The 11,642-nt window shown below is 32.8% G+C and overlaps 1 protein-coding gene across 1 annotated transcript; it reads left to right on the top strand.

The window, feature by feature from the left end:
• Nucleotides 1-550: 550 nt before the first annotated feature.
• LOC114267664 (calcium-dependent protein kinase 10) lies at nucleotides 551-9,703 on the top strand. Its single transcript, XM_028208711.2, has 7 exons — nucleotides 551-1,389; nucleotides 1,975-2,118; nucleotides 2,233-2,385; nucleotides 5,745-5,860; nucleotides 6,368-6,535; nucleotides 7,680-7,910; nucleotides 9,126-9,703. Exons 1-7 carry the CDS (start codon nucleotides 738-740, stop codon nucleotides 9,297-9,299), a joined length of 1,638 nt encoding a protein of 545 aa, XP_028064512.2. The 5' UTR covers nucleotides 551-737; the 3' UTR covers nucleotides 9,300-9,703.
• The last annotated feature ends 1,939 nt before the right edge of the window (nucleotides 9,704-11,642 follow it).

Consider the following 11,642-nt stretch of genomic DNA (forward strand, 5'->3'; position numbering starts at 1 on the left):
TTAATTAACAACGTCTAATTTTTTTTTTTTAAAAAAAACTAAACCAAACACAATCATATGCACACACATTCAAAATATTTATTATATATTTATGTATTATTCAAGTGATAAGAATTTAATTCTCACTCATAATAAACACCAGTGGTGATACAGACCACTAATTTAGGAGCATTAATGTCAGCTCTAATAAGCTGACAGTGCAAGAAAAAAAATAAAAATAAAGGTTAAACTATCACATTAAGATGAGATTCATAGCAATGCCACATCATTACTGCAGCTTTAGAGCTACTATTTTAGTGGTCCCAAATATTATTCTAATAAACACTCACTACTTAAATAATACATAATATATAATTTATATTTGGGCAAATTACATATACTTCCCCTGAGGTTTGACTAAATTACAGATATTTTTCCGAAGTTTCAAAAATTACATCTCGCCCCTTGAGATTTGTATTTTCATAACAATTTGTCCCGTATATATAATTTGCCCTCAATATTTTATTTTATTTTTTTATCTATTTAAATTGCATCACCACTAATAATATATAATACATATAATTTAATATTAATATAAAAGTAAAAATGAAACTTTCTTTCTTTTTCAAAACCACTTTTCTCTCAACTGCCACCCGCGTTTTCTATCACTCTTCGCCCTGCAATGTACGCTTCCTCTTCCACCACCACCGCCGCCGCCAACGCCGCCGCCAGCGGCTGAGCAACTCACTGAGACACTCATGGGTAACTGCAACACCTGCGTTCGACCCAACACCACCGAAGACCACCACCACCAAAAGACCCACAAACCCAAGAAATCTCGAAACCACACAAAACCCAACCCATACTCCACCGATTCACCAGCCCCAATTCGAGTCCTCAAAGACTTCATCCCCCTAAACCACCGTACCCGAATCGTCGATAAGTACATACTGGGTCGCGAACTGGGTCGAGGCGAATTTGGAGTCACATACCTCTGTACCGATCGAGAAACCAGAGAAGCCTTAGCTTGCAAATCCATATCGAAGAAGAAGCTGAGAACAGCCATAGACATCGAGGATGTTCGGAGAGAGGTTCAGATTATGTCGAGCTTGCCTGATTTCCCCAATATTGTGAGGCTGAGAGCAACCTATGAGGACAACGAGGCTGTGCATTTGGTGATGGAGCTGTGTGAAGGTGGAGAGCTTTTCGATCGGATTGTTGCGAGAGGGCATTACAGTGAGAGAGCTGCGGCTGGGGTTGCGAGGACGATTGCGGAGGTTGTGAGGATGTGTCATGAGAATGGTGTGATGCATAGGGATTTGAAGCCTGAGAACTTCTTGTTTGCGAATAAGAAAGAACATTCGCCTCTTAAGGCGATTGATTTTGGGCTCTCTGTGTTCTTCAAGCCTGGTATGGTGCTGGATTTTTATTTTTTTTTTATATGGGTTTTTAAGATTTTTTTTGGTGGAAGATGGATTAAATTGTTCATATATTTTTATTTTTATTTTTATTTTTTCCCCCCATGTCGGTCACAAGTCTTTTCATGGGTTTTGGTTGATTGTTTGATTGTTTGAATTTTGATTTTGTTGTGTGGTTGTTGATGGTTCCTTTCAATTTATATTTTTATTTATTTTATTTTTTTTCTATAAATGGTTATTTTGAGATTTTTACTGGGTTTTCTTTTTTTTGCTGTTATTTTTTGGGGGAAAATGGTTAATTGTTTCGTTTAAATTGTACAAATTTTGATTTTTCCCCATACGGGTCACCACTCACAAGTCTTTTCATAGGTTTTAGTTGATTGTTTGATTGGGTTTTGAAATTTTTGATTGAATCTTCAAAATTTGGAAATCTACCCAGATATATGTATGAGGCTGTTTATGGGTTTTAGTTTATTTTTTGATTGAACTGTTCAGTTTGAATTTCTGATTTGAGATTGTTATGGGTTTGGATGATTACATGATCATTTTCTGTAACTTCTTCACCCTTCTCATTCAGGGGAGAGGTTTTCAGAGATAGTTGGTAGTCCATACTACATGGCGCCAGAGGTTCTGAAGCGGAATTATGGACCAGAGGTGGATATATGGAGTGCCGGTGTGATTCTCTACATTTTGTTATGTGGGGTTCCTCCATTTTGGGCAGGTATTGCTAGTTCTTCACGTGAAGTATTGCAGAATTCATATAAACATGGTTTTGGTGTCTAACTGTGAGATGAATTGGATTATTATTTGTTTTGCCTTTAATTGTATTTTGCAGAAACTGAACAGGGTGTTGCTCTGGCAATTCTGCGGGGCGTGATTGATTTCAAGAGGGAACCATGGCCTCAGATTTCTGATAGTGCCAAGAGCCTTGTTCGGCAGATGTTAGAGCAAGATCCCAGAAAGCGTCTGACGGCTCAGCAGGTGCTTGGTAAGCCTTTTTTTTTATCCGCTGCATGCCGAGTTTTCAGTTTGTGTTCTAGTTCTATGTTCACATTCCGTTACTTGGAATGGGGACAGGAACGTAGTCCGCTACGATGAAAGTACACATATATATTACACTTAAGAATTTAAGGTACTTTTAGAGTAATTTTCTTTCAACTATTAGGTATTTATTTATTTTTTTATGTAGCAAATCATTTATATGAAAATTCTGACTTTTTTTTTTTTTTTTTTTTTTTTAATTTTAATGTTTTTATCTTGTCAAAACTTGACTCATCTTAGATTTTAGTTTATATATTTGATTTTTTTTCTCTTAAGGTAACATTTAAAGAAGTATATTGGAAAAAACTTTTCGGATCACATCGGTTCACTAAATTTACCACTCTGTAACGAAAGTGAATCATGTTTCGAAATGTGCATACCAATACGTAAATTGTTAGGGTATTAGCGTTTTCTGATAACATAGTTCTAGTTATTTTTCGATTGCATTGTTGCCTCCTGCAGTTTCTATTTATTTATAGTGGGTAATAATACATCATGGGAGGAGTTGATACAGCTTGTTCTTCTTCTTCTTCTTCTTCTTCTTGTTCTTTTTTCTGTTATTTATTTTCATTTTGAAGGAATGATGATGTGTTGAGGAAGGAAATCAGGGACCAGAGTCTCGTTGACTTCAAATTTTGATTAGTCTTATTCTAAGAAGCACGGACACTTCTAGGAAGGTGACGTATCCGTGTCGGGTACGTGTCGGACACCGACACTCTTTGGACACTCTCAGGACACGTGTCCGACACTCTTCAAAACGTGTCCTATTGTTTAAAGACTTGGACACTCTTTGGACACTTGAAGGACACACGTGTCAATCGTTTAAACACACGTGTCTAACGATTAGACATACGTAAAACTAATTATAAGTTTGAACAAAATAACTTAAGATACAATAATAAAATAAAAACCATATAAATTTATAAGAATTAGTGTCATATTGCATTTTTTATTATCTTTTAATGATATATTCATATATATATAACATATAATAAATATATAAAATTATATATTTCATGCGTGTCTTCCTCGTGTCGTGTCCTGCATTTTTTGAAAATTAACGTGTCGGCGTGTCCGTGTCGTACTCGTGTCGTGTCACGTGTCCGTGTCCATGCTTCTTAGGTCTTATTGATGCAAGAAGATTCAATTTTAAGTTAGAAAATCATAAAATATTAAAACTTTTGGGTTTTAAAATTGCTAAAATTCAAAAGTCTAGAGGAGGGATTCATGAAGTTTTAAAAATATTTTAATTAATGTTTTTTACTTTTTAGATGCACTTAATCTAAATACACTAAAAAAAATAATGAAAAAATCTTTAAAAAATTCACTAGATACTAACAAATACAAAAAAATTACAGAAATTCAGTACATTTATTTATTGAATTTTTGACAGATTTCTTCACAATTTTTTTACTTTTTTAAGTACATCTAGATTCTAAAAAAAAAAAAAATTGGCCAGAATATAAAAAATAAAAAAATCACTAAAAAAAAAAAAATGCAGGTTTAAAACTCAAAAACTGTTTTTGAAAACTCCTTAGAAACTTTTCCATTCCTCTCTCGGGGTATGATGAGTCATTGTGTCATAGCATGTGAATTCATATCATCATTACTCAGACATTACATGAAAATCTGTCTTCCATATAACATTCTGGGAAAGATACATACAAAAGTATCGTCTAAATTGTCTAATGACACTGAAATTTGAGGATCTGCCAATGTAACTCTTTGAGGATCTCGAGGAATTACTGCTTGAAATAGTTGAGCAGTGTTGTTTTCTTCTTCAGATTTTGTTGCCTAAACTGTGAGAAAAAGTGTTTGACAGGAATTAATTTTTGTCACGTTCCCACGAAGATATGTATGTTTGGAGCTGCATACTTAGCTCATGTTGGGGGGCAATACAGAGGCCAAACTCATTTCATGAAATGCTTGCAACTATGAATAAGTTGTTATTTTCATGGTAAAGGCTTGCTTATTACTGGCAACCGTTTCGAACATAATTTTATTTGTATGTATTAAGCACCCGACATCTCCACTAAAGATTTCAAACTCACGCTTTGATTGATTATTAGAATGTCGTATCGAAAGGCTGTTCAAAATTGCTAAAGTGATGGGTGTTCTTACGAGCATTTGATTTGCCAAAATAGTATGCTGTTGTTATAAGTAGAAGTTCTGATCATTTGGTTGATGGATAGTTCTCGCAAGGAAAAAAAATGACATCCAAAAATGGGTAATGCTAGGCTTCATAAAAGAAATATTATGAAAAGTTTCATGAAACTTTAAGAAATAATCTAGTGTGGTACGTAACAAAACAAGAAAAGCGGCTTCCCTGAATGTCAGAATGTTTTAATTTTGAAGTCTTAGTTTACAAATAGTATAGACTTAGTTTTGTCTTATAGTGCTATTTGATTGATAGGTTATAACGTAGTGTATGTGATTGCATAACTTACAATAAAATACCACAAACTAATCCAAGGGTAGAAAATCTTTATGAAAATTTTCATGATATTTCCTTCATGAAGCGTAGTATTATTCTCAAAAAATAGGACAGAAATCAGTTTGGAGTCGATATGTTTGGTTTCTAAGGGATTGAAATAATTGATAGTATGGAGCAGTGTTCAGGACAAATTTATTAATGGTGGATACCTATCCAATAACATGTGGCCTCGTTTGAGAACATGTTTTTTTAGTAACTTTTTGGCTTTTTAACTAAAATATGATGTAAAAAAAACTAGTATGTTTGGGATGATTTTTTGGTTTTTTACGAAAAGATGTGCAAAAAGTAGAGAGAAAAATGAATTTTTGACTTTTTGTATAAGTTGTTGGTTTTTTAGTGACTTTTTAACTTTTAAGCTAAAAAGTGATGTTGTCAAAGGAGGCAAGTTCCCAAGTCCACCTCTAATACATCAAATATTCAGAAAAGCTCCTTAAGTTGGTTCTACTATAGACTGACTGATCTTTGTTAAACTAACTGTATATATTTTTTTTCTTTTTCCCATTTTTTATTTATTTATTTTAATTTTCTATTTTTATGTGTGCCAAAAAAGACCTTGTCTAGTTTTTTTTTTTATTTTTATATTTTAAATAATTTATTGTGAAATAATTTCTGAAAGACCAACTACATACCATTTGTCCTTGATGGTCAGTGGTGCATTGCATATTCCTTTATTATATCATTAAATGCCTTTAAGTATCAGAAGGTGGTGTATATAATTTGTTTCCCAAATGTATTTTTAGGAGATTGAATCTTTTCTAAAGCATGACTTATTAGTAGTTGGATCCATGTTTGCTTTTCTCCTTCTTTTGCAGAACACCCTTGGATACAGAATGCAAAGAAAGCTTCAAATGTCCCATTAGGAGATATCGTGAGAACAAGGCTCAAGCAGTTCTCTGTGATGAACAGATTCAAAAAGAAAGCCTTGAGAGTAAGCATCTAATATGAGTTGTGTGGTGCTTGTTTTTGTAATGAGAATGCTGTTCGTACCAACTGATATTTTCAGGGAGCCCATATTTATTAATTCTTAAGGGCACTTATGTAATTAACAAATTAATGATGGTCGTTCTACTTTGAAATTGAAATTGAAATGATGGGCCACATCAGCTTATGGGCTATTTGGTGTGGATACTTGCAACCTGAAAGTTGATTATTAGAAAGTATAAGCTAAAAGTAACCCTTTCCTTGCTTCTCTATAATCAACTTTTTTTCAGTTTATTTTAGCTATTTATGCCTCGTAAGTTTTAAGCAGAAACTGTACCAAACACTCTTGCACAGATTTTCAAAATAAAAAAATAAAAAGCTGTAAGCAGCCCCATAAGCTGCACCAAACAGGGCCTATGTAGACTGTAGAGTTTTTGTATAGCCGTCATGTCAAGCATTGCAACCCATGAATATTTGTGCATATGATGTGGGTTTGTTCTGTCAAATGCTGTAGGTAATTGCAGAGCACTTATCAGTTGAAGAGGTTGAAGTGATCAGAGATATGTTTGCATTGATGGACACTGACAACGACGGAAAAGTAACATATGAGGAACTGAGGGCAGGTCTGAAGAAGGTTGGTTCACAATTGGCTGAACCAGAGATGAAGTTGCTGATGGATGTGGTAAATTTCCGTGTCTACGAAGTAACTTCCTGTATTGTGCATGAGTTTTTGCAAAAGTTTGACTTATCATGAAACCCAAGTTTGTTAAAATCATAATAGTTTGAAATAATTGAAACTTAAGATTTTTAGATGGAACATAGTGTTTGTTCTAATATCTTCAAATATTAGAATATGGTTCTATCTCCATCTGCATTTTATTGTCATTATTTATAGGGAAATGCTAATCACTGCCTGTTGGGCAGTGGTTAATGTTGGTATATCTGCAAAAAGTGTATTGAAATATATGAAAAGTGCCTAGAAATATATGTATATGGGAATATTGAAATGTGTATTGGAATTCTAACTTTTTCGGCATTATTTGATTCTTAACGAACTCCCAGTGAACGGTTATTAGCAAAGTTTTTAAAGGCGAATGCGTAATGTGAGGCGTTTTACTCCTTATGAGGCGAGGTGTAAGTCTTAAGGTGTTGAGGCGTAAGTATTTCAAATTCTGAATTTTTATATTTAGTAAATAATTTAAATATTTTAAAACAATAAATAAATATATCAAAATTAAATATAAAGGTGGAAATACTTTTCTACTCAAGGCTCACTGTAAAGAAGGAAGCTTTGCTTTATTGAAAGTGAAATTTGAATTCTTAGCTTTAGTGATCGAGCTTCCCATTGAGCATTAACTTTGTGTTTTTCTTGATTGGTCATTTATTTAATTTTTCCTATAGAATATAGTTGTGAAAGGGGTTCTTTTTTATTTTTTACCTTTTTTATGTTTAAACCGTCTACTAGACTAAGTTTAACAAGAACCTAAGACAAACACTTCATATGCGTACTCTTCACATGCTTATGCGTAAAAGGCGTATAAGATACACCTAAGGCACATGTCTCAAACTGTGTACGCAAGCTTTTGGGGAGTAAAGCCTAAAAATCAAAGCCTTGAGGCTTTGCCTTAGCCTCACCTTGAGGCGAGCATCGAGGCGAGTCTCGGTAAAGCTGTTTAAAACTTTGGTTGTTAGCAGGTATCTATGACTTGATTGTAGCTTATCTTTTGGATAACAAATTTTAGCATGTATATGGAAATTCTAGTGCTATGATAAAATTTGGTTACATTAAAAATCTAATGAAATATTGCTATTTGGATGTTTGTTAGGCTGATGTTGATGGGAATGGAGTACTGGATTATGGAGAGTTCGTAGCCGTAACAATCCATCTACAGAGAATGGAGAACGATGCACATTTCCGCAGAGCATTTATGTTTTTTGATAAAGATGGAAGTGGTTATATTGAGCTTGATGAGTTACGAGAAGCCTTAGCAGATGAATCAGGTGAAACTGATGGTGATGTACTAAATGAGATCATGCGAGAGGTTGACACCGACAAGGTATGGCATTTGAGTCTTTCTTACCATCATTTTTGCCTAATCACATGCAAAATCCATTTTCCCCCTCTTGGATTGCTATTTGAAAATGCTTTTAAAAAGTTTTATAACGACACAACTTTAGATAATTGTCAGAACTTGGAACCATGCAGGAAAATTTGGACAAGATTGAAGATTTATACTGTTTTAAATTTCAAAATGGCAATTTCTTGATTTCTGGCCTCGTTTGTTAACTCTTCTGTTTTTTTATTTTATTTTTTGAAACTGGAAATGAAAATATATTGCTTATGTTTAAAAAAAATTGGAATTGATTTCAAAATTTTTGGAAACCAAAAAATGTGTTAGCTTGTTTTCAAAACTAGTTTTTATTGTCTTCCCTCACTCTACCATCTCTAGCCATTGCCGACCACCACTTGCTGCCAATAAGCTTCTGTCACCTTTCAGTGACTCAGGACAGCTGTGTGTGACCAGACAGTCACCGCCCAGAACTGGCTCTGGGCTAAGGCCATTGAGGCTTGTGCCTTACGCCCCCAAAAATTGCCCAAAATAGGCCTCCAAATTTAGTATTGTCTTATAGCACATTATATATTCAAATTGGCCCAATTTATTTTTGTTGCTTTAGGGCCAGTCTAAAGGGCCCAAAAAAATTTGTTGGGCCCATATGAAAAAAAATATATTTATAAGTGTGGTTTGGCCCAATTGAAATTAAAACATATACAAACAAGTGTTGTTTTGGCCCAATTTTTAATATTTTTTAGTATTTGTAATGATTTCATCCTATTTTAATATATGAAAGTAAATTTTAATTTATAATTTTAATGATTATATATGCAAGTAAACGTAAATAAAAAACTTGTTGATACTTGACATTTTATACATAGATTTTTTATTAAAAAAAAAAATATATATATATATATATAAGAGGGCTCCATTTTCATAGTTTGCCTGAGGCCTCATAAATCTCAAGCTAGCCTTGTCACCGCCCTATAAACTCCGGTAACACTCTGTCCGCCAACTTTGACAAGCACCTCCGGCCACCCTCTACTGGCCATGAGCATGTTTCTTTGTTTTTATTTTCAAAGCATTTGCTTACAGCAAACGAGTTTTTTCTTTTTTTTTTCTTTTTCAAAACAAGTTTGTCTGACAACATTATCCCCTTCCCCCTCGCCCCTCTCTCCTCTCCCGTCCTTTCATGATGCTTGGACAAAAAAATTTCAGGATGGGCAAATCAGTTATGATGAGTTTGTTGCAATGATGAAAACTGGAACCGATTGGAGAAAGGCATCTCGCCAGTATTCGAGGGAGAGATTCAAGAGCTTGAGCCTCAATCTGATGAAGGATGGTTCATTGCAGCTCCAGGACGGTCTTACTGGTCAAACTGTCGTGGTTTGAGTTCAATGGGTCCATTATCTTGTTTCGTCAACACCCACTGATTGTTTCTGCTTTCAAAATTCTCGATAAGTACATGGAAAAAGCTCAGATATGAGTTTACTGAAAAATGCGTTTTATTAGGAGTTGGAGTCCACAATATTCTTTTAGTTTTGTGGGGTGGGATTTGTTTTTTCTTTTGGCGGCATGAAAGAGTATGTATGAAAGAGTATGTATGGGAGAAAAGCCCATTCTGTTGCAAGGAATTGTGAAAGCCATATGTTACAGTTTTCAAATTTGTGTCAACCTTTGTATATTTGGCCTTTTGTTATTTGTGTTTTGATGATTTAGCCAACATTTGCGCTTTGGAGACTCTATGTAGAGACTATAGTTAAGAGTTGTTTAGTGAAATTGTGAATTTATGCAAATTTTCATTTGTGTTCTAATGTTGTCAAAATGTTAAGGTTCACATAGAGAGTCAAACAAGACATGAATTAACTAGCAGAGATAGCACCATTCTCTTTTGTCATCTCTACCGCTGCCTGATCTCTTACTTCTCTTTCTTTTGGTACTGCCCTCCTCCTTCATTTCCATTGTTGCCTCCATTGCTATTAGTCGGCTCTCTTGATCTCGTTTTCACTAATTATTAAGCCAGTTAAGTTGCTAACTCTATCACCGGATTTTGTTTGTCCATTGAAAGTAACAAATCCTTAGTCGGAGGTTTTAGATCTAGTGCACATTTGGGTCATGTTTGTTTGGGTGGACATGAGCTTGGGATTGGACTAATAGTCCAATAAAATTATTAATCCGATGTTTGGTTAAATAATTAAAGTACGGACTAATTATTTTAAACTTGACTATTAGTTAAGATAGGATACATAATCCAACGAATTTGTAGTCGTAGGACTATTAGTCATGGGAATGCTAATCCAATCCGCCCAAACAAACATGACCTTGGGGTCTTTGGTGCCGCAAGATCAATGCATCACCACCTGCAAAGGTTCTCATGCATATCGGTGCGAGTGTGAGGAGGATGGCAATTTTATGATTGGGTATATAGTAGGAGAAATTATATGCAGATGGGAGTTGGGAAAAAAAAATTACAAACACATGAGGGTACAAGTGTGTCTGTGGTGAGGTGCAAATGAAAGGTTATAAGAGTGCAAGTGTCACTTGCATCCCTCCATGTGTTGATAATTTTTTTTTCTCCAATTTTCACCTGTACGTAGTTCTCCCCATATAATTCTTCCATTGCTGAAGCTGTATTTTTATCTTACTTGGGGTTACTTCTACATTTTTTATTCACATGTGACTCCTCTCAAGCAATTTGGGCCACATTCTAATAATATTAAGGATAAATTATGCTGATCAAAATATATCATGTTTCATAATTATATTAAGTTTTCTTAATATTTTAATTTATATAACATTTTATTCATTTTTTTATCAATATTTTGTTAGTTATATGAATAAAAAAATAATAGTACTATTTATTTTATATCATAATATATATATTTATTTATTTTTATATTTTAAATTATTTATATTAATTTATACAAGAAAGATAGATGTAATTATATTAAAATTAGCATATCACCTGTATTATACACGAGATAAAATAATATATTATTTATTAAAAATATGATAATTATATTTATTTTTTTTTTATATTTTGTCTCTCTTAAATAAAATTTTATATATAAGTTTAAGAATTTTCTTTCAAATGTTCATTTACTATAATATATAGTATAGATAGATTAAAATTGTTGTATTGACAATTAATAATTAAAATTATACTTTGTTATAAAATAAAATAAAAAATGACATAATTCTAATACTTCACTATTTTAAAATAAAAATATATGAATATTAAAAAATTATAATATTGGTTTTTGAAAGGGAAATAATTAAAGAAATTTTAAAACTTAATAGTAAGAAATAATCATCGTAACATGTAAAACTGCTAAAATCACGGTTAAAGCAATAAATCATTCAAACCAAAAATGGTTTTAACTTAATCAGTTAGGTTAAAAGACCAATTAGCTTACACAAAAATTAATTAATTAAAACTTTTAAATTTTATTTTATTAAGATTTAAACTGTCACTAAATATGGAAAGTTAATTTAAATTTAAAATTGACACAATATAAATTTAAAATTATAATAATCTATCTCATAATTTATAAGTTTTAAATATAAATTTAAAATTATCATAATTATCTCATAATTTTTGTATTAGGGAGCAGTAAGAGTGACATTGAGATTATCAATATATCTATATATTAAAATACTTTTAAGGAGATATAATATGAGAGTTTCAAAATCTCATACAAAATTATTTTTAAAGTCAAAACCTTTATGTGAGAT

The sequence above is a fragment of the Camellia sinensis genome, chromosome 4 (assembly GCF_055761805.1).
Source record: "Camellia sinensis isolate YWXY chromosome 4, ASM5576180v1, whole genome shotgun sequence".
NCBI lineage: Eukaryota > Viridiplantae > Streptophyta > Magnoliopsida > Ericales > Theaceae > Camellia > Camellia sinensis.

Coding starts and splice junctions, on each gene's coding strand:
- LOC114267664 (XM_028208711.2), top strand. CDS start 738: ATGGGTAACTGCAACACCTGCGTTCGACCCAACACCACCGAAGACCAC. Junction 2,386..5,744: donor GACGGCTCAGCAGGTGCTTG/GTAAGCCTTTTT, acceptor CTTCTTTTGCAG/AACACCCTTGGATACAGAAT. Junction 7,911..9,125: donor GAGAGGTTGACACCGACAAG/GTATGGCATTTG, acceptor AAAAAATTTCAG/GATGGGCAAATCAGTTATGA.